The sequence below is a fragment of the Physeter macrocephalus genome, unplaced genomic scaffold (genome assembly GCF_002837175.3).
Source record: "Physeter macrocephalus isolate SW-GA unplaced genomic scaffold, ASM283717v5 random_1091, whole genome shotgun sequence".
NCBI lineage: Eukaryota > Metazoa > Chordata > Mammalia > Artiodactyla > Physeteridae > Physeter > Physeter macrocephalus.
In genome coordinates, this window is record NW_021146509.1 from 1 (window position 1) to 24115 (window position 24115).

Here is a 24115-nt window from a genome sequence, read left to right on the forward strand (position 1 = left end):
GATGAATAGTGGCTTTCCCTACTTGGGTGCCCGCGGGCTGACGTGGCATCTCCAGCCCAGAAACAGGCAGCTTCGCGGCGCTGGGCTTTCAGGAAGATGCCTTCACTGCTTCTGCCTGTGGAGGACTCGAATTTCTAAACAGCTGGAAGGGGTGGGCCAGCGGGGGTTAAATGCCCTCCTTGGAGTCAGCGAGTTTGCGTAGGAAAAGCAGCAAATCCCTATCAGAAGGGCCCGAGGCCCCTAGCCTGGCAGGGCCCCCGCGGGACACCTGACCCCTCGCTCCTTACCTCTCAGGTTAGAGTTCCGGTCTCCCACGGTGACCATCACTTTGGAGGCCGCGATCTCCTGGTAGCTGGTCTGGACGGGGCGGGCGTACCGGGCCACGATCCTCTGAGGGGCGCTGACCACTATCTGGGGGGGAAGCCGAGGCGGGCCTTTTGAGCGCTGACCGTGCAGGCCCAGCGCCCGGGACGCAGGTACTGACTGCCCTTCCCGCGGTACAGGGGACAGGACTGAGGCTCCGGGGCTACGTGACCTGCTCGGACGGGGCAGAGCTGGACTAGACCCCAGGCTGGCCTGACTCTCCCCGGAGCCGGCCGCCCCAGCAGCGGGGCAGGGCGACACCAGGCCTGAATGCAAGCAGCGGTCGGGGCGGGCTGCAGTTATGATCGCGTCTCTGCACTTCAGTTGGGTTACTTAATCTCTCAGCAAAGAGAGAAGGATCCATTTTACTTCACTGCCATTTATTCAGAATAAATCGGCCTGACCAAAATGCAGACCCACACGGCCCAGTGGTGGCGGCTGAGGCTCGTCTCCCCAAGTTATCTCCCGCCTCACCCCTCCCATCTAACCACTGAGCACCTTCCTGAGGCAGGACGAGCCTTCCTAGGCCGGGTACCCCTTCCACCCTCCTGCAGGGCCAACAGTCCGCCCTGCAGGCCCAGCTGTGGGCCACCGCCTCCCGGTGGAAAGCCGTCTCCGGCTCTGGGCAGGCGCCGAGCACTTCCTGCCCTCCACCAGCACGTGAGTCCCTCGAGACCTCCCCAAGCTCCCGCAGACCCCGCAGCCGTGGCCGACGCTGAGCTGGAGGGCCGGCCCATCACCCTCCAGACTGACGGCAGTCACCCGCGCCCCTGCCCGGGTCCTTCCCGCTACCCCTGCCTTCTCTGCTCCTAACTTCCGCTCTGCAGTCTCCTGCCCCGTCCTCCTCCACACCTGGCAGAGGGCCCCAGGCCCGGCCCCGTCCCCTCCTGCTCCGCTAGGCCCTGCGTGTTCCCGCCACCCCCAGGGCTTCAGACCCACGTCTGTGCTGCAGGCACCCCACCCTCCACTGTCTCCAGCTTTGGGCCCCGGAGCTCCGGACGCGCCGGCCCAGCTGCGTCACCACCAGCCCCACCTGGAGGAGCTACAAACACCTCAAACTCCCCATCATCCTCCCCCCACACTGGCACCTCCTTTCGTGCTCCCCCTCTCTGCAAAGGGCCATCCTCCCCCTCGTCCCCCCAGCCGGACCTGGAGACTCCTCCCCAAGGCCTCCCTCTCCCAAGCCCCGCTTCCAAACGGTCACCAAGCTCTGATGACCCTCGCTCCTGAGTCTCTCCAAACCCACCCTTAGTTTCGGCCTCCCCAGGGGTGCCAGTGAGGGCCCATTCTCTGTCTCCCAGCTGCCACCCTGCAGCTATGCCTCCTCCCTCAGGCTCTTAGACTCAGCCAGGCACCAGGCAATCTTTCCAAACATACTTCTGATCTATATCACTCTTTGCCTTAAAAAAATCTCTGATGAATCCCTACTGTGTCTGGCATCAGTTTCAACATCTTTACCGCGAACAGCAGGAGCAGCAGCTCATACCCACGGAGCACGTGCTCTGTGCCGAGTACCATTCTAAGGGCTTCACACACATTAATGATTCATTTAATCCACACAACAATGTTAGCCCCATTTTACCAGTACGAAAACTGAGGCACAGAGAGGTCAAGTAACTTACCCAAGGTCACACAGCCTCTCAGTGGCCCAGTTGCCATTTGAACCCAGACAGCCTGGTCCCAGAGCTTAACCACTGTCGCGATCTGATCGCAAAGCTAGACTCCGCTCCCACACACCCCAGGTTCTAGCCCCAGGGCTGGCTCTCGAACCCTGCCCACATTTCCCGTGCGGTGCCCTCCTCTGCCAGCTCCCCCAGCCCTGCCCGACCACCCTCCGGGGCTTCTTGGGGGTGGGGGGGCACTGCTTTATTCGTCTCAAGGTGCCTCTATCTGCACTGGGCTCGCCCGCACTGCAGGGTCGCACCACTAAGCACACCCGCTATTAGGTTAAACTGCTGGATTCCACAGGGCACACGCTGCTCTAAAAATGAGACGCGTGGAACGCAGCCAGACTCTGCTCATCGATTCGCTCTCGGCTGGAGATAAGCAGAAGAGAGAGTGGTTCTGTTCACCTCCAGAAAGACTCGAAAGGTGACCTGCTGGGGGAGTTTAACTTCGCCGGTGACGCCAGATCGCTAAGCGGGACCACCTACGGCCGTGACCCCCGGGGGACGCCCACGCAGACAGTCCTGCCCCCGGGGCTCAGCCGGAGCGCCTGGGCACGGGGTCACCCCCAGGAGGCCGCCTCCGTCCTCCCACCGCTGTGGACGAGGGAGCCGGCAGCCTGGGAGGGGGAACCTGCCCCCACCAGGCTCACGAATCCTCAGCCGCCTGCCTCCCGAGGCGCTGGAGCTTCCTGCTCCCTCACAAACGGGAATCAGTCAGTACGGAATCTGAGGGTTCCACCCCGAGAGGTCGGCCACGCGGGCCCCCAAGCCCCACCTCCTTGTAGGTCTTCAGGTGCCCGGCGAGCTCGTAGTAAACGGTCACAGCTCCCGCTTCCCGGGCCACGGCCACGCCCGTCTTGGGGTCGACGTGGAGGATGCTGCGGGCTGACGAGCTCCAGGTCCCGGGGATGCCTGGGAGGGGAAGCTGCACATGACCCCTCTTTCCCATGACTGACACTCCAGCCACCGCCTCTCACCTGGGTCACCTGGGCGGTGTCCTCGCCGCCCCCAGCCCCACGCTCCACTGCCCCACCGCTCGGCTCCTGTCTGCGACCACAGTGCCTCCCTGCTGGGAACCTCTTGGTCATTTCCCGCCCTGGGGTGACCCGGGCGCTGGACCCCCAGGGCCGGCCCGCTGCACACCTCCCCGCTGCATCGCCCCCGCCCGCCCGCCCTGCTCAGCAACCCCCTTTGGACAAACAAGGCGGCGGCGGACCCTGAGCTGTCACTAGACGGCGGTCCTCAGTGAAGAGCCAATCTCATCACGTGATACACGCGATGAAAGGATTCAACGACCGCATTCTATTTGTGGCAAATAACACGCGCTTTTCTGTAAAGGCAGCGTGTCACTTCCTTTTACAATGAGTTTAATTAGGTTTAAAACAAGGGAGCCAATTAGGAAAAAATTTAAGTAAACGAGTGCACACGTGGCTCGTGGATGCACGGTGGTGCGGACAGTCACGCCACCGCCCAGCGGCTTCCTTGGCTGAGGTCCCCTCCCAGAGGCACCTGCCCGTGCAGCAGCCCCGCCAAGAAGCTCATCAACGCCGAACAGTCAGGGACCTCCCTGGTGGTCCAGCAGTTAAGACACCGCACTTCCAGTGCAGGGGGCGCGGGACCGGGGCAACTATGATCCCACGTGCCGTGCGGCGCGGCCGCAGCCACAGCCAAACAAAACACCGAACAGCCAGCGCCTCAGCTGCGCCAGCCACGTTTCCAGGGTCCCGTGGCTCGTGGCTGTGGGGGTAGACGGTTTCCACAAGGGTGGAAAACCCCTAGAGCGGGGTGGGCAAGCTTCTCTGTAGAGGGCCAGATTGTAAGTCTTTGGGGCTGTGTGGGCCCGAGGGTCTCTGATGCCACCACTCGGCCCAGCAGAGGCAGCGTGAAATCGGCCACTGATGACACGGAGATGGAGGGGTGTGGCCGAGCCCCAGTCACAGCCTGTTGCAGAAAGAGACGGCAGGCTGGCTCTGGCCGGGGCAGCAGTTTTCCGACGCCCGCTCCAGAACATCACCACGCTCCACGCGCGCGCCTGTCACAGCGGGCTGAGAGCCCCGTCCCACCCCCCAACCACAGAGACGGCTCCCTCGGCCAGAGTCTCTCGTACCTTCCAGGCTGACCAGAACCGTGGCCAGACAGAGGACGTCCCCCACCACCACTGCTCCGGACAGCTCGGGGGAGATGGCCTGCAGGACAGGCAGCGGGACGAAGTCAGAGAGGCCGCCGTGCGCCGCGTCCCACGCTCTGAGCAGTGTCAGGCCCACGCTGACCGCGCGGACCACGCAGGTGTTGTTGGCGGCGCCCTTCCCGATCTGCACGAACTCGTCCCTGGGCAGAGGAGACGTGGCCCTCAGTCTCGGGAGAGGCCCCAGCTCTGCGGGGGGAGCCAGCGAAGGGCCCCCGCGCCTGCCCGCCGCGCCCTGATGTCACCCGGGTGAGGGACCCGCAGGCCACACCGACCTGATTCACCCACCACCCGGGTGGGGCGGGGGGACCCACAGCCCAGACAGGATGGCCAGCGTCACCATCCCCCCAGAGGAAAGTGATGTACCCTGTGCTCCCATCCCTTCCCAGTAGGGAGCCAGGACACTCGGGGAGGCACAGGCTGCCTTCTGCCGTGTCGCTGGGACCAGTGACATCGCCCCTGCCCGCTTCCTCATCTGCCGAGTGGGGCTGACAATGTTCCCACGTCGCAGGCTTGACGTGAGCAGCAAACCCGGTCAGCAGGTGGAAAGGGCTTAGGCCGGCACCCGGCACGTGGGCACACGGTGGGCACTCAGGGACGGCAGCCCCCGCGGGGCCGGGGGGACGGCTGGGCTGGGCGGGGGGAGGGTCAGGGTCTCTGCTCCATCGCCTCCCTCCCCACGCCCCCAAGCCCTGGCCGCGCTCTTGGAGATGGATGCGCCCCACCACAGAAGGCCCGTGTGACCTCTGCAGGGGAGCAGGGGAGCTGGACACGGGGCTCCGTTCCCTCCAGGGCAGCCTTCGCCCCACACCGGCAGATGCCCTGCCGTGCGCACAGAGCGCCACGGCATGCCAGAGGCCCTGAAGACCACAGCCTCAGGTGGTGGCCGCGGGGACTAGGCCACGTTCTCCACGTGACAGGTGTGGACACAGCGGCCTGGAAGGGTGACCCGCCCAAGCTCACGGGCCCCGTAAAGGGCCGAGCCCGGCTTGAACAGGGCCCATCTCCAAAGCCCGCTCTCCCAGGGCCCGGCCCTGGGTGTGTTCAGCCGCAGGGGGCACATCTGCTCCAGGGCCCATGGGAAGCCCAAGCTGCAACGGTCACCAACACCGGGACATGAGCTTCTGTGCCCAAAGAGCACTCTCTGGAGTGCTACTCCTTCCTCCTAGGTCTGGGGCTCCTCTCTCCTGCTCTTAGCTTGGTCTGCGTCCCCCAGGACAATGGTTCCTAACCTTCAGAATCACCTGAAGGCCTCGTTACAGCCCAGACTGTTGGGCCCTGAGAATGTGCATTTCTAAGCGTCCCAGGCAGTGGTAAGGATGCTGGTCCGGGGACCACACTTTGAGAACCGCTGCTCCAGTAGACTCAGACACGTGGGCAGGTCTAGCCTGAGGCCAGAGCTCTCTTTCCTGGAGACCACCCCCTCTCTCCTCACATTAGGCCTGAGGCTGCATTTGTATTTCAGAAGCATCAGCCGAAAAGAACTGCCCTTGGAGCCCAATGGGACCTGGTATTCAAACCCCACTTCCTGGCTGTGTGGCCCTGGACAAGTGGCTTGACCTCTCTGGGCCTCTACAAATGGGTGACAGCGAGGAGACGGCGAGACGGCACGCAGAAGGGCCTGAGCGTTGGAAGGTGTGTGACTTCTCTGACCAGCTTTCGTAGCAGGTATAACTGGTGCTCTGCATCCACTGACCACAGGGCAGGGCCAGCGGCCAGGGCTGTATGCATCTCCCCTGCAGCCCAGCCTTCACGGCTGCACCAAGTCTTATTACAAACCTTCCAACCACAAACCCCAACATCTGGGTTTTGCTTCCTGCCCGTCGGGGACACCTCTGCTGAATGAGTCCGTGCCTTCTGGGAATAAAGACTCGGCCACGCCTCCCCTTGCTCCCGATGCCTGGCCGAGCCTGGTGCTTCCCCCGTGGCCCTGCGAGCAAGGCGCACCCCCTGCTCTTGGGAACCGTGAGTAACAAGCTCTCCTCTCAGAGGCGCTGGCCTCTCCGCGTGGTCATCAGTCACCTGCGTGAATCAGATCTGGGTCTGATCGAGACGTGACTTCATGTGGGGAACGAGGGGGGCCCACCCTCTACCTGTTAGTTGCAAAGTTGAGGACAGAGTTGTGAGCGTGGAAGACGTCTCCGGAGTTGTCGTGGAAGTGGACGGTGAAAGTCACGGTCACTCCCAGGGGCAGGGCCGCCAGAGCCTCCTTGTTCTGGGTGTGCAGGGCGGGGCTCATGGAGATCCTCAGGTAGGAAACAGGGGACACCTGGGGACAGTGAGCAGGTGCGGTGACAACTGCGCCAGGAACACCTCCCTGAAGAGCCCCCTCCCGAGAACGGACGCCTGCCCCGAGCCAGTCCCCATCTCAGGAGGCGTGGGGGCCGGCCCGACTTGGGGTCACGGAAAGAGCGCCTCAGCCCGCGACGTTGGCCCCCTCCTTGCATGGCGGCCGGCCTCGCTCTCAGGAAACCCAACCCACAAGAATCAAAAGCCATGACTGTGAAAAATTAGATCATTATTCATGTTGCAAAAATATCCTCTGAGCTTTGACTGCTCAGCTGCTTTGGAGGATCTGGCTCTCCAGGCATTTAAAGTAGAAACAATGCCCGCTCGGACTGCAGGGGCAGCGTGGCCTGGGGGCCTCCGTACACTACAGAGCTGCCAGGAGCAGGTGCCTCAGTTATATAGGGGAGACGGGAAAAGGAGGGGATGATGGGTTTCAGGAGCCCTAGAGCACAAGCTCTTTAGAGAGCAGACTTGGTTCTCTGACTCCAGGTAAAATCCATCCTGGCCGAAAAGCCAGCCCCGCAAAAACCCAATTTCTTTGACAAAGATCAGTGGTGCAGTGACCGGCACGTAGCTGGTGCTCAATACTATTTGTTGACACAGGATGGGTGGTCAGTCACTTTCACTTACTCGAAAACTAGGGTGGAGGGTTCCCTGCTAGACACCCATCTTGAAACAAAAAGATGTCAGTAAGGAATTAGGCCCACAACCCAAGCAAAATCTAAATACTACGGTGGTCGTGTATTTTCTCTGTCATCGAGGATCTGTTGTGCAAAGAAAACTCTGTTCAGGATAAACCCCAGGACCCGACCCAGGGACGCCCAAGGAGAAAGTCCTGTCTCTGAGGAGCACAGAATGGCTCGGGGACACGGGAGGGCTGGCTGGGACTGGAGGACACCAACCCGGGCCAGGCCGACGTGGGCTAGAAGCCAGAGCCTGACTCTCAATTACCGTGTGACACTCTGAGTCTTGGTCTCCTTGCCTGTAAGACGGGTCACCTCATCCTACGAGGTGCCGCCTGTAATGTAATGGTTTCTGGGTCAAGAGCCGGCACACACGTCCAGTGCTGACTGGTCAGGACACTGGAGTGCCAGTCTCAGAAAACCAGGGACCTCTCTGGGCCTCAGTTTCCCCATCTATGAGACGAGGTCATTGCCATCCATCATCTCCAAGGATCTTCGGCTCCGACATCCACCAGAAGATGCTGCAGCTTCTCACCTAGGACCTTTAATAAACTCTTCCAGACAATTTCTTGGCTGGAAGGTGAGTATATTCACTTATACACCTACGAGGGGAAAACAGTCCTGCTGATTTTATTACTCCAAAAAGGAGGCGGACGTGATCCTACCTTGACAGCCACGATGACGGTCTGGTTGGTCCCAAAAGCCTCTTGGGCAGTCACTTCGACCATGGATGTCCCGATCATGGACCCCGACACCAGGAAGCCTTTCTCGTCAACGTGCACGATGGGAACCTTCTCAGGCCCGTCCAGGACATGATAGCTCAGAGAGGCGGCACCATCCCTTCGGAAAGCGAACCAGACCCGCGTTCACAGACAGCAGGAGTGTCACAGCAAGGGGCCCGGGGTCTGGGAGTCCCGTTGCTGCCGGGAGAGGAGGCCCAATCTCCGCCCCGCCGTGCACCAGGACCCTGTGCACAGCCTGCTGCAGCTTATCAGCTGCCAACAGGAGACCCAATTTGTAAAACCCAGGGCCCCAAGGAGAGCGGCGCCTTCCACGAGCCGGTCAGTGGGAGGGAAGGATGCGGGAGCTGAGGGTCCCGTCAGCAGCACGGACGCTTGCTGTCAAAGACCCTTCCACGGTAAACTGTCTTCGGTTTGCTGAAATAAGGCAGACTGGTGCCGCGGGAAGAGGACGGGGCTCTGAGCTGGATGGAGCCCAAAGGCAGACCCAACAGCCCGCGAACGGCTGTGCATCTTTAGACACGCGTGTCCCCTCTCTCGGCCTCGGCTTCCTCAACTGTGAAATGGGAGTTATGGCCCTGCCCTGTCCTATTTCCAAGGGCCAGTAACTGGATAAAAACGGGCCACTTGCTAAGAATGTGGTTTGGAAAACTACTGATAATATGCACTGGGGAGAAGACAAATTATGCAGTATTTTATGCTCTTTTACATATTCATTGATGTTACGAGGAAAGAAAGGAAGGAAAAGCTTCCCAGGCCTGGCCCCCTCTCACCCTCTCTCTGTGCCACAGCCCCACAAACCCTCTGCAGATGACTTTAAGCAAATGTCATTGCCTCTGCCTCAAATTTCTCCTCCCTCATCAACCCCAGCCTCTTAACCCCCTATGCATCCTTTAAGTCCCAGCCCCAGCATCTCCACTGGGGGCATGCCTCCCCGAATCCTCGCATGGAAGGCCTTCCTTTGGGCCGCGGCTTCAACATTGTACCTCGTTTCATTACAGCCCTTCTCTCTCTGCACTGCCCTCTTCCCCACTGGACTCCTCAAGGGCACGGCTGTCACCCACCTCTGACCTGGAGCTCTGCACGGAGCCGGGAGGTGATACTTTTGGCTGTGTGTCCCCCACGTGTGTGTGTTTCTCCAGCGGCCCCTACAATGCCCAACTGCGCACCCACAGCTCACACACAAGGCATCACTACCCAAAGCGTCGTCTTAGAATGCCGGGCAGGAGGCAGGTTTGCAGGCAGGCTTCAAAACCCCACTTCTCTGCATTCATGCGTGTCCCCACCACCCGGCAGGGGCCGAGATCCACATTTTCACGAACCCCCAGGTGACGCCCCGGCTCCTAGACTACTACACCGAACAGCAGGTCTTGAAGGCAAAGGGGCATTCGAGAAATTGAACACATGCAAGCTGGCACGCTTCCCCCCCTTTGAAGCAGTGGGTGTGAGCACAGCTTCGCAAGCTGGATGAAGCCGCGCTGAGTCACGTACCTGTTTGTCTGGAGCTTGACAAATGAGTTGGGCGACATTAACACGTGTTCTGCTTCTATTTCAGGGTTCAGCAGCCGCAGCTTTTCAAACACCTGGAGGAGAGGGTGAGTTTTGTTTCCTGTGAGCCACGGAACCACGTCCAGGGTCTGCCTGTCTCCCAGGGGTGAGAGCCCCGTGCCAGCACCTGTTATGCAGCCGGTGAGGGGGTGGCGAGGGCTGAGCTTTAAGAGGCCGAAGGCACGATGAGGAGGAGGAGGAGGTGCGCTGGGGAAGCCCCTGGGGCTGCTTCACAGAAGCACGGGCCCCCCCACCCCCCCACCGCCGAGCTCTCGGGACATATGTGTGTGGAAAGCGGCAGTGACAGGGCCCAGGGTCCTGCTCGGTGATGCTGCCACGACTGATCCTGCAGGAAGCTCTAAATTCCCCTCTCAGAGAGACATGCTGCTCCTTAAGTGCCCCTCCCAGATCCCCCCGCTCAGCCCTGCTCTCACCCTCTGTCCTCCCAGGCTCCGGCAGGATCCGCACAGAACCGGTTCGGGGTGCCTGGTGAGCTCAGGCCAGCAGCCGATAAACCCGATGACGTCGGGTGGACTCTAACCCTGCCACGGAGGCAGCCCTGCCCCGGGGCTCCAGACCCCTCTCCGCACGCAGCGTGACGCGCCCAGCACCCTTCCGGTACCTACCTCCAGGGACCCTCGGGGCTGCTGGCATGCTTGGCGTCCGAGCCTAGATGCCAAGCACAGCTTTGGCTCCCCGCTGGCTTCTGATCCGATCAGACCAGCTGGACGCTCCTAAGGGCCTGTGTCTAAAATCATCCGAACTGACGGATGACTTTCCAAGAGGAAACTGGCCTGACTCCCCTCCCTCCGAGCACCGTCATGTTCTGACCACACGCTCAACCTCGAGCTCCTCATCTGTAAAAAGGGTCTAGAAGTAATCATCTTTGCCACGCTCGTCTCACAGAGCTGGGGGACTCGTGCAACACGATGGAGCGGCAGCGCTTCCTAACAGGGCATGGAGCACGGTCTTGGGAGCCAGAGCGGGTTCTGAAATCACGGGAGCACTTCTGCCAGGCAGGCGGCAGCCAGAGTGAAGCTGCCTCACTGGTTACACATATCTCGCAGGAAATACACGCACAGACAGGTCCCCTCCCACTTTTCTTAGGCATGGACCTCTGTGGTCCCTCCTGAGAGGGAGATGAAGGTACAAGGGGGACCTTCCTCTCCTGTTATGTGACCGGCAGAAAAGCACCATTGCCAGCACCACGGTGAACGGCCTCGGTGCCAGGGAGACGACGGGGGCTGGGGGGCCTGTGATACCGGGGGCACCTCTCTAGCAATGGTTGGCTGGCCCTTATCTCTTGCTGGTTTTGCCGTGTGGCACCGTGCCATGTATTCATACTGGGCTTTTAGACAAAATCTTCCTATTTTTAAATGTTGGCAACCAATAAAAATTGTTTCAAAGCACTGAATGAGCCAAATAAAACACCTCTGTGGGCTGGATCCAGCGTCTCTAAGTTTCCGATGTACTCAAAACCCATCTGCTGTCAGCCAGGGACACCGGGGCGCAGAGATGTTAGATGACCTGACTGAGGTCACAGAATTTGGCAGCTGCAAAGCCCTGTCTTTAATTTCAGGATAGGTGTCAGAACTTGCTTCGTTTTGTTTTCAAAGGAAGAGCATGTATTTGTGTGTTTCTATGTGTGTACTTGTCTGTGTGTGTGTGTGTGTTTGTGTGTGTGGTGTGTGTGTGCCTGTGTGCCTGTGCAGGCAGGGGTGAGGGGGGTTGGCAGACAGGCGTTTCTCTCTTTGAAATCTGCTGCTTTGCCCCTAATGAGGGATGTGCCTGGTTTAGAAATGGTTTGCTCCTTCCTGAAGAGGGGGCTTGAGCCCATTTCTTTTCTCATGATACTCAGGGGCTGCTATCAGTTTTTCTTTGCAATTTAGGGGAACCCAGACATTACTGAGTCCCAGATTAGCAGAATGGGGTCCCTGAAACTAAAAATGCTCTTCCTCGTTTTCACAGAGGGGCCCAGAGCGGGCAGGGGTGGTAGAGAGAGACGTGGGTCGAGCCCTGGGCTGGACAGGGGGGGCTGGGCTCTGGTCCTGCCTGGTCCGAGTCCTGCTGGGTGCCCCTCGAGGGGCTCTGAGCAGGCCACCTCCCGTCCTGAGGCTCGGTTTCCATCAGTGAACGATGGGTCACACCCTCTGTCTTCCAGGGCACATCCCAAGAGGCCTTTCAGGACCCTCTGCTGCCCGCTCCCTGGGACCCGCAGGGGCACTTCACCCCCGGGGCTGCGGGCTCATCTAGGGCAGCCACACCTGCAGCTCCTGCCCCGCAGGCTTTGTGGGAGCCGGCCTGGGAAGTGGGGAAAGTGTGTCTACTTCTGCTAAATGCACCACGTTTGTGAAATACACAGACAACTAAATGAATGCCCGGCTCAGACAATTTTCCAGCCTTTTCCCCCAAGAAGGCACCCCAGACTCTGAGCTCAGAATTATCTGCTATCCTGGGAGCACATCAAGTTACTGCAGACCTTCAGCCCTGTGCACATGCCAGGCCCCCCAATCCTGAAACGTCCCCCCTCCGTGAAGCCCTGGGTCACCCCATCTCTGGGCTCCCACAGCACCTCATACCCCCAGCCCCAGCCCCCAGCCCCCTGACATGTGCCCACACGGCCCCTGGGAGGAGCAGGGCTGCTGGGTCGGCCTTTGCTCTCCCGCTAACGGTGGCTTCTGCCCACCTGTCCTTTACCTGGATTTGGATCTCGTCAGAGAGCTCTTTGGCGAGGCCCAGCAGCTGCCCGGCTGTGGGGTCCAGGGCCTTGACTACCACCCTCAGGCCGGTGCGGCCCTTCACCCGGCCGTGCACGTTCATGGCAAAGTTGTACTGCGACGGCAGCCGGAGCGATGCCTGCGACAGATGTCAAAAGTGTCCCCAGAGGGCAGAGCCGGACAGGAGCCCCAGACTCCCTGCACTGCCTGCCTGCTCTCATCCTGCTGCCTTCCCGCCCCGTCAGGGCCTGCTAACTCGGGGCTGCAGCCCGTGGCCACCCCAGCACGAGTGCAGGGCGCCCCGTGCTGCGACGCATGTTGTTCACGGCAGCCTGTGGAAGAGGCTAGGCCAACCAGGGTCCTCACACAGGACTTCTCAGAGCCTTGACTGTGCGGGGGGTCAGGCGAATCACCAGGAAGATGTTAGGCTTGGGGTGTTCCCCCGCAGAGCCCCCGTCGTGGGCTGTGAAAATGTCACATGTCCGGGTACCACGGGAACAGTCTGGGGACAGGACTCTGCTCCCACAGGGTCAGGGGGAGGCCCTCGTCCCGCAACAGATGAGCTTCAGGCAGCCTCCAGGAGACCCCCAACCCATGCCCGGGCCCCTCCCCCCGTCCACGGATAAGACAAGAAGAAACCCCCAGCACCAACCCCACTTGGGTTCTGGGTGACCAAGGCCCACCCAGGGGGGCAGCCTGTAGTCACCAGGGCCGGCACCCGGCCCACAGCCCACTGGCTGGGCGACCCCGGGCATGTCCCCCCTCCTCACGCACGGGCTCCAGCTCATACAAACGGGGGCAGCACGTTCTCTCCAGCTGAGACTTAGGGAGGGGCCGGGGACCCCCTAGGGAGGCCTAAGGGGACAGGGGTGGGGTCCTGGGATAAACCTGGAGAAAACCCCAGGGCTGCCACGCGTCATCTCGGAAAGGGGGTCAGAAGCTACAGACTGGGGACCCCAATCAGGACCCTGAGACGTTCTGGAACTTCTGTGACATCCCCACCAGGCTGTCGTTTTTGCTGCCTTCCGCCAGCAGGTCACTAAGCCCCTGTGCGGCACGGCTGGTCGGCAAGAATGTGCTCAAAATGAAGAGGCTGCGGACAGTCCTGGGAACCGCGAGGGGGGGAGCTGGGCGGCCGGGTTCCTGGACACGAGCAAGACGGAGAGGCCGGGAGGGACACCGGGGAGGGACAGTGTGGCCGCAGCCTTGGGAGAAGGAGTTGGGGAGCCGTGGGAGGGCGTGAAGCGCAGACACGTGGTGAGAACCCTCCCACCCCAACACTGGGATGGAGTCGGGGGACTCTGGGAGGGCGGGTACCTCGTGGTGCCGCCCCCGGACGTCCAAGATGTCTCGCTTGGTGACGGACCAGTGGAAGGTCAGGCCCGGCACGGCATTGCCGAAGGAGAAAGGGTTCTGGTTGTTGGTGATCCCGGTGACGTAGACAGGCATCTGCGGGGAGAAGCCAGGCCCGTGACCGCCAGGGTCCAGCGGCCGGAGCCCCAGCCCCCGGACGCTCCGGGGCACGGCCTGAGCTGCCGCCCACTGCTGGGTGCTTCCCCATCTCCGCGGGGCAACGGGAGCCGCACCCAATTCCTCCCTAACCAGTGGCAGGCGCAGCACAGGTCCCGGGAGCCCTGACGAAACAGCAAAGGACCGAGCGGAACACAGCGCCAGCCCCGCCCCTCCCGTCCTTCTTGGGCCGCGGGCTGTCGCAGCTCGGCCGGGAGACCCCATTCCTAAATGACCGCCTCAAGCTCTGGGACACCTGCAGTGCCCCCGGCCCCCGCCGCACAGCCCACCCTGCTCCCCTCTTTCTCAGTCTAGCGGGGGTCCCTGCTCACGAGGGGTGGACTCAGTCTCCTACAACCGGAACTGACCGAGTGCCGACCAGAGGGAGCCCGCGGACGTGATGCAGCGAAAGGCAGGGACGGACCTGAGCCAGGCTGTGGGTCGGCGCCCCGTCCCGCCGCGTACTAGCCGTGCAGACACCCTAAGCCTGCCACGTGCGCACCGCCTCTTCTGCGACGCGGACATGACCCCGGAGCTGCCTCTCGGGGCCGTTATGAGCACCATGTGGACTAACACACAGAAAGCACCGAGAAAGGTACACACCGTCCAAACACTGGCTCCTGCCAGGTGCCAGGTGCTATTATTCTAGGTGCGGGAGGGCGACAGACTGGTGGAGACACAGGCATCACCTGCTGACGGCACCCACACGGGGCGACAGGCGTAAGCGCCGTGCGTAAGAGGAGATGGCGCCGTTGGGGAGAAGGGCAGGGAGCCTTTGGGCTGCAGCAGGAAAGGCAGGGGAGTGAAGCTGGACCCCCGGGGAAACAGGGTTCAGCAGGTGAAGGGCATGGAGAATTGTCCCAGCAGAGGGAACAGCGTCCGGCCAGCAGCCCCAAGCTCATCCTGAAGCAGAACTCAGGGCCTGACCCCTGCCGAGAGGCTGCTCCGAGAGCTCAGACAGGAGGGCCTGGAGAGGTTCCCGCCTCACCTGGGTCCCCGTCCTCATCCGAGTGATGGGGGCACGGATCCTCACAGCCCGCAGCAGCAACACCTCCACCTCCACGAGATCCTAGGAAAAGGGCTTTGGGGCTCAGGCTGACTGTGGGTAGGGGCTATGTGCTAGTGACGGGAGTTTCGGGAAGGGACACCCCTCCCCAAGGAAGGAGGCTCCTGCCGAGGCCAGCTCAGAGTCACGTGGCCAGAAGGCACCCAGGACGTTCCTCTTCCCCGGGAGGCCTGGCTTTGTGGGTGGCTCGCTCCACGTGGACCTGGCCGCTGCCTCTTCCCTGCCCCTGGGCGCGCCAGCCTGGTCCTCCGAGCCTACAGACCTGTCCGATCCAGATGCTCCAGGTCAGCACTGCAGAGACCTGGGGACACTGACCAGGGACTGTTGCTCTCTAGGCCAGGCAGCCCTCACAGAACAGGTCTCCAGACCTCCCAACCCCAAATCCAGCCTGTCTGTCGCTGAGCAGAGTACCGGGACAGACGCAGGAGCCAGGCAGAGTGTGATTAGAAGAGACTTTATATCCTCCTTCATCCTGAATTCTATACTCTTGTTAATTCGGCCAAAGACTAACTTTACTGGCTTCTTTGTAGTGCTGCTGACACATGCTGAACCTAGGCTACTAAAACCCTTAAGCCCTTTTTACATACACTCATGTGAGCCCACCTCCCGCGCCTTGTGATCTGGGCTCACTCCTGGCACATAGGAGGTGCCCAACTAGCATCCCTTCCCTCCTTTCCTCCATCCTTCTCCCCGCTGCCTTCTCTTGCTAGTCCTGGACTATTCCTCGGCTTTGGGAGCTGATTCTTAGGGTGACCTGAATCACACAGATGGAACCGTGAGCTTCTGACCAGAGCCGCATACCCTTCTGGGACACGCGGGCCTCAGGGCCTCAGGCTGAGCCCCCACCTGGCTGGGCTCAGGGAGACGCTTTTCAGATGGAGCTGGCGGTGCAGCCTTTCCATCTACCAAGGGGCACCGGGGCCTTCCCCCGGCCCCTCCCCCAGCCTGCCAGATGGGAGACACAGAGAGGTGGCCCAGTGAGGTCAGCGTAGAGAGGAGGGTGGCCAGGAGGGACTGCATGGCCTTGTGTCCTCTGGACCAATCTCCAGCCAGTTGCTGTGTCAGCCACGCGGGCCCCCAGGAGGAGAAAGACAAGCCCGTTCCTGAGGCTGCAACCCTTTGTTTAGAGAGAAACAAAGCGGGGCCTCCTTGGTCCTTCATTTTACTCTCACATGCCCAGTGCTTTCTCGTCTTTATAAAATAGATTAGGTAAACTTGAAGCATCCACCCAGCGATTCAAAAGGACTTTGCGGCATAAGCAGACTTGGAGAGAGAGTGGGACTGCTGGGAAAGGAGTAAATCGGTGCGCTCAGTGTCGGGTCAGAGTGAGCCCCACCCCGGCCAGGGGGTCCCAGCGCCCAGAGCTGTGTGTTCAGGTGCTCCTAACTCGGCGGTGCTCCTGGACCACTGTCAGGAACCCAGTTCCTGCCCACAGTCACACCACCCAGGACAAAACGCCCTCTTCGAGCCGGGGTTCCAGCATGGCCCGACCCCCAAGCCAATGCTCCTGTGGGTCACAGCAGGCCAAGGACACGGGGCAGAATCCCAGCACCCTGAGCTCTTCTCAGGAGGCGGACATGCTCTGCCCTGTCCTTCCCAGAAGCCCACGGAAGGGCCTGCCCCTGGCAAAGACAGAAAGGATCAGACTTAGAGACACCTGCTTTCACCTGCTTGGAGTCAGTGCCACCGATCTGGGACAGGGGGACCCTCCTGGGTGAGGCTTCCCCTGAGTCGGCCTCTAGCATCTCTGCTGACCCAGGAAACTGGTCAGGAAATATCCCCCACTCCAGCGAGGAGGCGGGGGAGATGACTTCACTTCTAGCTGAGCAAAGATACTGGCGGATGACTCAGGCTTTCTTTTTCTCCTGGAAATATAAATCCAGGTCTGAAACACTCCTGGCGTCCAGTTACCCTCGTGTACAGAAGCCAAGTCAGCACAAGTCTCCAAACACGTACACCATAACCCAGCAAGTGTGTCAGAGCCTAGAGCAGCCCAACTCTGCCAGGAGAACATCTCCAAGCCCAGCTGGAAAAGAAGACCTGAAGGCGGGAGGGCTCTGATGCTGGCAATACTAGGTCAGGTCCTGGAGCAGCCGTGTGGTGGCCGTGGGTCCCTAGCCCGTCCCTCGGGCCCATCACCCGCACACGGGCAGAGCAGAGGGTCCGGAGAGGACTCGGGGGCGTGGGGCTTGGGGACCCTGCCCCTGAAGGAGCAGCCGGGGAGCCTCAGTCTGGAGGAGGGCAACCTCGGGGGTGCGAGTGCAGGGCTGACCCTGGTGGGGGTAGGTGACAGGCAGGGGCTTGGGCTCAGAGGGCAGAAGTAAGACCCTGCGAGAGGGTGGCCCTTGGCAAGAGCCCCAGCCCAGCAGGCAGGGCTTCCTCCCAGCCGGGTCACCAACCCCGCCAGCTGCCTGGGGAGCAGTGAGCCTCACCCCAGAGGCTGTGTCCAGGGCGGATTCGGAAGGTGCCCGCCGCGGTGCAGCCCACGCCCTGACCTGTGACACGACGACGAGCCTGCCGCTCTCGGCGTCCACGGCCTGCACGACCCCCGACACGGCGCCGTGGCCCACGGAGAGGCCTCGCACAAGCCCGGTGCCGCCCACCAGCGCCACGCTCTCATTGCTGATGGAGAAGAGGATGTTGGACTGAGGCTGCGGGCCGCCCTCGGAGGTGATCTGGAGGGAGAAGAGCAGCGCCCGTCAGCCCGTCCCCCGGCCGGCCCACGCCTCACCCTCGGGGGCAAGGGTGCCAACACCCCAGCGCTCTTCACAGCCCGTTCTGAAGCCCCAGGCGGGGGACACGGCCAGAGCCCAGCCGTGGGCGGGGGTGGGGTGGGGGCGTGGCCTTTGGTTCCTACCTGCATCGTGGCCCCGATAATCAGCGTCACCTTCCTGGGTATCAACCTAAACGGGGGAAAGACCTGGGTGTGGAGACACAAGGGAGAAAGGGGCCCGTTGTGTTCCAAGCTCCTGGAGCCGGACACAGTCACATTCAATTCCAGAGAAGCACGGCGCACCGACATCACTCCTCTGAAGGGGGCGCCGGCGAGCGCCTGGGGTCCCGGCCAAACCTGGGGGAGCCCGAGCAGCCCCTACGAGACCTCATCCCACCCCCGGGCCCGAGGATCTGCGCTTCTCAGGGCCGTGTTCTGCTCCTGTGGAAGCCACCTGGGAACTGGAGAAATGCCCGCTCCCCGGCCTGCCCCCGACCTGCCAGTCAGAGGTGGGGGTCCTGCGATGTGTTTCAACAAGTCCCCACGAGATCTGACACACGTCCAAGCTTCCAACCCACGGCTTTCGAGATTTCCCCAACTCCTTTTGGAACGTTGTCTCTTCCACTAAGTGCCTCCAGACTCCTAGTGACTAACTGCCTTACGAGAGCGCTCTACTTCGATGGCCTCAACATCTTCCAGAGGACGAAAGCGGGACTCGAGGGGCAGGGACGAGGACGCGCCCGTCTCTGCAGCAGGGCAGAGCCCCCATGTCCTCCTCCTGTACCCCTACAACCCCGGCTTCGCCGTAAGGTGCGCCAGTCGGCCCGGGGCTGCTTTGTGCGTGAGGAGTCGTCTCCGTATGGCCGCGTCATTTGCAGGTAGACAGGACTTTCTTCTCAGCAGGAGAAGAAAGCTGCACTGCCATCTAGAAGCACCAGCCGCATCCGCCAACACCAAGCCCACCGGCCCTATGTGGCCGAGACGGTGGAGGAGGCGCAGGACCAGTTCAGGGCTGCCGAAGAATAAACTTGGACGTGACTCCCTAGCCCTGGCGGCTGTGGGGCTCCCGTCACGGCTGAGACGGTGCCGGGGCCCTGGTGCTCCCTCACCCAGAACTGCCGCTCCCGGAGTTCCCTCGAGGAGCGCACCGCCTCTAAGGCCCCGACCGTCAACGGGCACCTCTGCACGCGCGCCCAGACCGGTCCGCACTCCTCCCCAGCCACCCCCTTGCTGTGCGGCGGTAGCTCCCCTCCCCTGAGCCACGCCACGCCCCCTCCGTCCCGGAGAGAGTGAAGTAACCCAGCCCCCTCCCTCCTGTGGCCCCAGGTCCCCGGGACCAGTGAAGGCCCCCTTTTCATCAGAGGACACGGTAGGGCAGTTTAATACGGCCCCTCCACGTGGCTTCCTGGGCTGCCCCTAAAACACCCAGCCTATCGCAAAAAAGCCCCAACATGCAACAGGGGCTGGGCCGAGGCCATGAAGCATGAAGAGGAACAGCTTTACCTCAATCTGCTGTGGGGCTGAGTTGATTCTCTGTCCAGCCTTATCGGTCACGGTTGCGGTGAGACTGGTCTGGCCAATGGCCGCGCCGCGGACGCGAAACACGGCGGTGTAGTCGTCTGGGGCCTCGTCGAGGGCCCTGGAACAGAGGGAGGGGCTTGGACTTCTCGCCCCGACAGACCTGTCGGCAATGCCCTGAGATGCCCTCCTCTGACCCCGGATCCTGCAAGGACTCACGCCAGCGTGACGATCTGGGAGGCTGCCCGGAGCTTCAGGTCCATGAAGGCCAAGTACTTGGCCAGGAAAGGCTTCTTGTGGAAGTCCAGCACGCGAACGTATGCCTTGACCGTCTTCCCAATCTCCACCTACATCGAGGGGTACAGAGACTCAGGGGTGGCCTTCGAATGACCAATGCCACCACCTGTGGTCACTACGGATCTCTGCAAAAGCATCAACAACCTCAAACCCACAGACCCAAGTCGACCTTCAGACTATCGGCCCATCAACCAATGAAAATCGGTTACGTGCTTTCTGTATTCAAGGGGCCTCGGGGATACTTCGATGAATAAATGACACATCCCACTCTGAGAGAACTAACAATCTTGGGGGGGGCATAAATTAGAGGTATGGGATTAACAGATACACACTACTATGTACAGATAAACAACTGGATTTACTGTATAGCACAGGGGCTATATTCAATATCTTATAACCTATAACGGAAAAGAATCTGAAAAAGAATATATATATGTATAACTGAATCACTTTGCTGTACACCGGAAACTAACACAACATTGTAAATCAACTATACTCCAATAGAAAGAAAGAACTAACAATCTGGTTAGAGAGATGATCCATAGCTTAGAATAGCAACAGGCATACAGTGGGGGTTTAATAAGTGCTCACTGACCCAAGAGTTCACACCTGGCACATAATACACACAGTGAAAACTCTGGGAAACATGAGTCAGAAATGCTTAGTGAAAGAACTCGAGTCTGGAAGCAAATCACCAGAGGAAATGAGATCAGAGGAGGACTACCTGAGACTAAGAGAATATTGACTTTTAAGGAGTCCACGTTGCTTGAATGTCCCCCTTTAATTACCAACTATTCTCTCCCCCCAGGAAGACAGGACTCTTGACAGCATCCCTCTTTAAGCCTCACTGCAGTTACTTCAGGTATTTGGAGTAATAGAAAATCCCTCTTTACATTAAAGAAAAGCCTAGATCTATTATGTTTTCATTTTGCAAAAGCACTTGGCATTAGTACATCTTATTCATTTGCCACTGAAATTTCTGAGAATCCAAAACGTACATACTGGGGAGAAAATTCACGTTCAGCAACGCAGGTACCGGGCTGGTTAGTAACTCGCACCAGTCAGAGGACAGGAATTCCCAAGCTGCAGCTAACGTGGGGACAGCTCCCAGCGGGATTTACAGCCAGGTTTTACAGGTGTCAACTGAGATGAAGACGGACACCCTCGGAGGCCGCTCTGCACTGAGCCCAGAATGCTGGGTGAAACAGCACTGAGAGCTGCAGGTGGACACGAGGAAAACACCCCCTGGACCCCCATCGTTCTCCAGGCTTCCGCGGGGAGGGAGCCGTATCGGGAAGTTGGCGCTGACCTTGTCCACCACGCGGATGTACAGCTCCTGAATGTCCGAGACATAAACGTCAGCCTTTGCCGGGGCCGGGAAGGCTAAGCACAAGTCGTGGATCATGATGGTCGAGGTGCCCGGGAACAAAGGGCGCACCTGCAAGGTCAGAGGTGGGTGTGGTTACACAGCTGCTCACGGCAGCAGCCTATCGCCCGTGGGACACTGTCTCCCAGAGACTGCGGACCAGGGCTTGGAAAACCCTAATGTTGCCCCGCCCACCCCTCATCGAGAGCACCCACTGCCGGCCAGGGGAGGGGCTTGGGATGTAAAATGTTAGCGCCACGATAGATTTCAGAGAGCATGTATTTCCACTTTGCACAATTTACAGAGAAGAAAATGGAAGCTGCTTCAAGGTGGGGGTGGTCAGAGCTTGGCAGCGTGAGGACTCACACCCAGGGTTCCGTATCTCCTGAGCAGGCCACCTGCCCCTGCAGCTCCCATAAGAGAAGAGCATCCCATGGGGTCTCCTGTGAAACTGCGAGTCAGGGGCTGGTAGAGTGTGACACCACTGCTCTCCAAATGAAGCTCTCACTGAGAAATCCTAATCTGAACCCACAGACTCTCAGAACCTGGGAACAGGCCGAGGAGGCCACAGAGTCTTCAGTGCGAGCTCTCTGAATCTTGCCCATCCCCACATTCACCTCTACCTCTGCTGTGTTTGCAGTAGAGCCCTCATAAAATGTTTGGAGTGCAGGAATTCATCTAAGCTCCTGGTTTCCACACTTTCACTGCCAAAGGCCCCCTTTAAGTCTTCTCTCTCTACCTCCTTCCAGGGATCCCACCTTCAGAAGAGTCTCTCCCCAGACAAACTGCATCATCACCACTCTCTCATGTTGGGGATGGACTCGCAGTAATTTGTCGTATTGCTTAGGCGCGCATCTCAACTGAGCGGTCTTGGGGGCTGGGCAGGTGGAGGCATGTCATGGAGCTAGTGGGTGGGCCCCGCGGCTGCCTCCCATCTCTACCTGGCCCTGGCTTTGCTGCCTGAGATTTGTGGTCTTATATTCACCGGGGGTGGGAGATGGGCGGTGGGTACAGTGAACTGCTCAGTGTTGGCAAAGCTACAATTTCAATATCAAGAACCTGTGGGGGAAAAACATCAGGAGACAACCAAATACTATCCCACTGCAGCCAGGTTAGAAGCCTTCAAAGGCTGCCCAGAGTGAGCCCACATCCTTAACACATCCTATAAGAACCTGGCACGATCTGGCCCCTACCCAGGGCTCTGGTTTCACCACAAAACACCCTCCCCCATGGCCATCACACTCCAGCCAGCTGGCGCCTGTCTACCCGCCTGAGGGCTGCACAGTCCACCTTGGAGATATGGGGGCTTGTCCTCCCCCTGTGTCCACCTGCTGGCTCCCACTCACCCTCAGTCCCATTCAAGTGTCCCTCCTCGGTAAACTCTCCCCTGATCCGGAAGGTCGGGACCTTCGCCCCTCTGCTCTCTTCTCCTGCTGCAGCTGTACCACTCTTCACGCCAACTCGATGTAGGCCTCCCTGTGCATCCTCCCCGCAGGCCGTCTTCTCCCCTAATGCAGCCTCAGGACCGAGCCTCACACCTGGCCGGCCCCCACCCAGCGTGTCGAGTACGCTGAGATCCAGGGTCACAGCTCCAAGTCGCTGGTTAACGTAAGGAGACCTGCACTTCCACCAGCTCAGCTTCAGTCCTGGCTTTGTCAACACTTGGGAATTTTTGAATAAAGGGGTCTGCAAACCCCAGGTACCGCCATCTATTTGGGAAGTGCTGATTCTGGTCCACATCCCTCAGTGAACATATGGGGAGACAGGCCCACCCAGGGTGGGAACCCAGCCTTGAAGGGACGGCACTGGGGAGGGAACACGGTGCCCGAGCCCCCAGTTTAGGGCTTCTTCTCCCACACTCAGCCACTCCCCAGAGCTGGATGCCACCAGCAGCCAGGAAGGAACCGTCAGGCAGGGGAGGCGGCAGGGGCTGGCAGCTTGAGAACTCTGCCAGCAGCCCTGGGCTCACAGGCGCATCCACAGATGAAGGGGGCCCAGGGTATTTCACACAAGGACTCAAGTCGCTTAATAAAGATTCCAGGGTGGAAATCACGCTGGCGCTCCGAACAACGGCTGTGTAGTTTGACCCAGGGCCACGCCAGCCTGGTATCAAATACGCCGAGCACTGGGGGCTGGAGGCCACAGGGCTCTAGTTTTGCGGAGGACGATTCGCTTGGCTTATTACACATCCCCCAGAGAGAACCCATTTAAAAATCAGGGAGAGGCGAGAGCTCTAATCTGATCCTCCTGCAACAGTTGCCGCCGTCAGAGAAATGACGCACTCGCTGTACCAACGGGACCAGACCCGCGCGGGGGGTGCACGGAGGCATTTTCTCTTCTTCTTTTTCGCTCCTTCGAAAGAGCCATTTTAAACAAAGACATAAATGACGGTGGGGAGATTGATTCCGTTTCCACTTGATTTCCCAGCAGCTGGACGTCCAGGCGCCTTCCGGATGATGGAGCGGAAGGTGGCGTCAGGCTGCCACCCGCCAATGGGCTGCGTGGCCCATCCGCACATCAGCTCCTGCCGGCCCACTGGACAGTGAACAGCGCTTTAAGGGCGTGCCCACCCGTCACTCCAGAGACTGCAGGAAGCGAGGGGACGTGCCGGCCAGCAGATGGCGCAGGGGTGGGGGGGGCGGGGGAGGGATCCGGCCCCCCCCACCGTGTGTGTCACCGCCCCCTTCTCCAGGCTCCAGACCCACGTGCTTCCTGACGGACGTGTGGGGGACGCTTGTGCAGGAGGGGAGGTGGGTAAACCCACGCCCAGCATGAATTCTCGTTCCCAGGGGGTAAAGGTGCCCACTGAGAGCCCAGGAGAAGTCCTGTCGTCTCTTTGGAGACGGGAACGCGTTAGTGTGCATTAAGATGCCACGTGTGGAGCCAGGGGCCGCTCTGCTCGCGCCGTCCACCTGCGCCCGCCAGGCCCCGAGGGGCCGCCGCGTCATCACGGCCCCTCGCTTCCCAGGGCCCGTCACACTTCACTCTTGTTCCTTGACAGGTGGCATCTATAGAAGAGCAAGGACCCTGAAGATATTTCCGAACATCGCTGGCACCCTCCGCTTCCGTTTCCCACGCGTGCCCGTCGATGTCTCGTGGGGGCCAGGCCGTGCCATGCGAGAGGGTGGGGATCCATGCCCCCGGCAGACATGGACGCCCTCGAGGCTGGTGGGGGATGACCAGGGTCACATTGAGATGAGAAACTTCATCCAAGGGCCCCAGCCAGCCCGGAGGCTTCCCGCAGGCGAACACACCGCAGGCGGGACACACCCGAGTTCACGTCCCACGGCTACCACTCACCACCTGCCCCAACCCAAGGAAGGACCCCCTTCTGATGCACCTCCTCAGAGCTACAACACCGCCGTGACCAGCCGCACGTCCCAGGACCCAGAGAGGCCCTGTCTGACTGCTCCCCGCTGAATCCCTGGAGCCTGGACCAGGCCTGGCACGCGAC

The 24115-nt window shown here is 60.4% G+C and overlaps 1 protein-coding gene across 3 annotated transcripts; it reads right to left on the reverse strand.

Annotated features, from left to right (window-relative positions):
- Positions 1-16: 16 nt before the first annotated feature.
- On the reverse strand, positions 17-21825 carry LOC102975841 (nuclear pore membrane glycoprotein 210). Of its 3 annotated transcripts, none has more exons than XM_028486723.2 (14): positions 20605-21825; positions 19218-19345; positions 18984-19119; positions 17625-17687; positions 17263-17442; positions 14690-14770; positions 13510-13641; positions 12173-12331; positions 9419-9510; positions 7853-8027; positions 6309-6484; positions 4138-4358; positions 2806-2942; positions 17-411 (listed from the first exon to the last, which is right to left on the reverse strand). In XM_028486723.2, exons 1-14 carry the CDS (start codon positions 20698-20700, stop codon positions 241-243), a joined length of 1947 nt encoding a protein of 648 aa, XP_028342524.1. In that variant the 5' UTR covers positions 20701-21825; the 3' UTR covers positions 17-240. The 3 variants fall into 3 exon arrangements, with proteins under 3 accessions (XP_028342524.1, XP_028342526.1, XP_028342525.1); XM_028486725.2 differs by lacking the exon at positions 20605-21825 and adding an exon at positions 20298-20576; XM_028486724.2 differs by lacking the exon at positions 14690-14770.
- Between the last annotated feature and the right edge of the window lie 2290 nt (positions 21826-24115).

Excerpts from the sequence above, each read along its gene's own strand:
- LOC102975841 (XM_028486723.2), bottom strand. The coding sequence starts at position 20,700 with ATGATCCACGACTTGTGCTTAGCCTTCCCGGCCCCGGCAAAGGCTGAC. Across the intron at positions 19,120-19,217 it reads TCCCAGATCGTCACGCTGGC|GGCCCTCGACGAGGCCCCAG; the intron begins GTGAGTCCTTGC and ends CCTCTGTTCCAG. Across the intron at positions 17,688-18,983 it reads CAGCCCCACAGCAGATTGAG|GTCTTTCCCCCGTTTAGGTT; the intron begins GTAAAGCTGTTC and ends CTCCACACCCAG.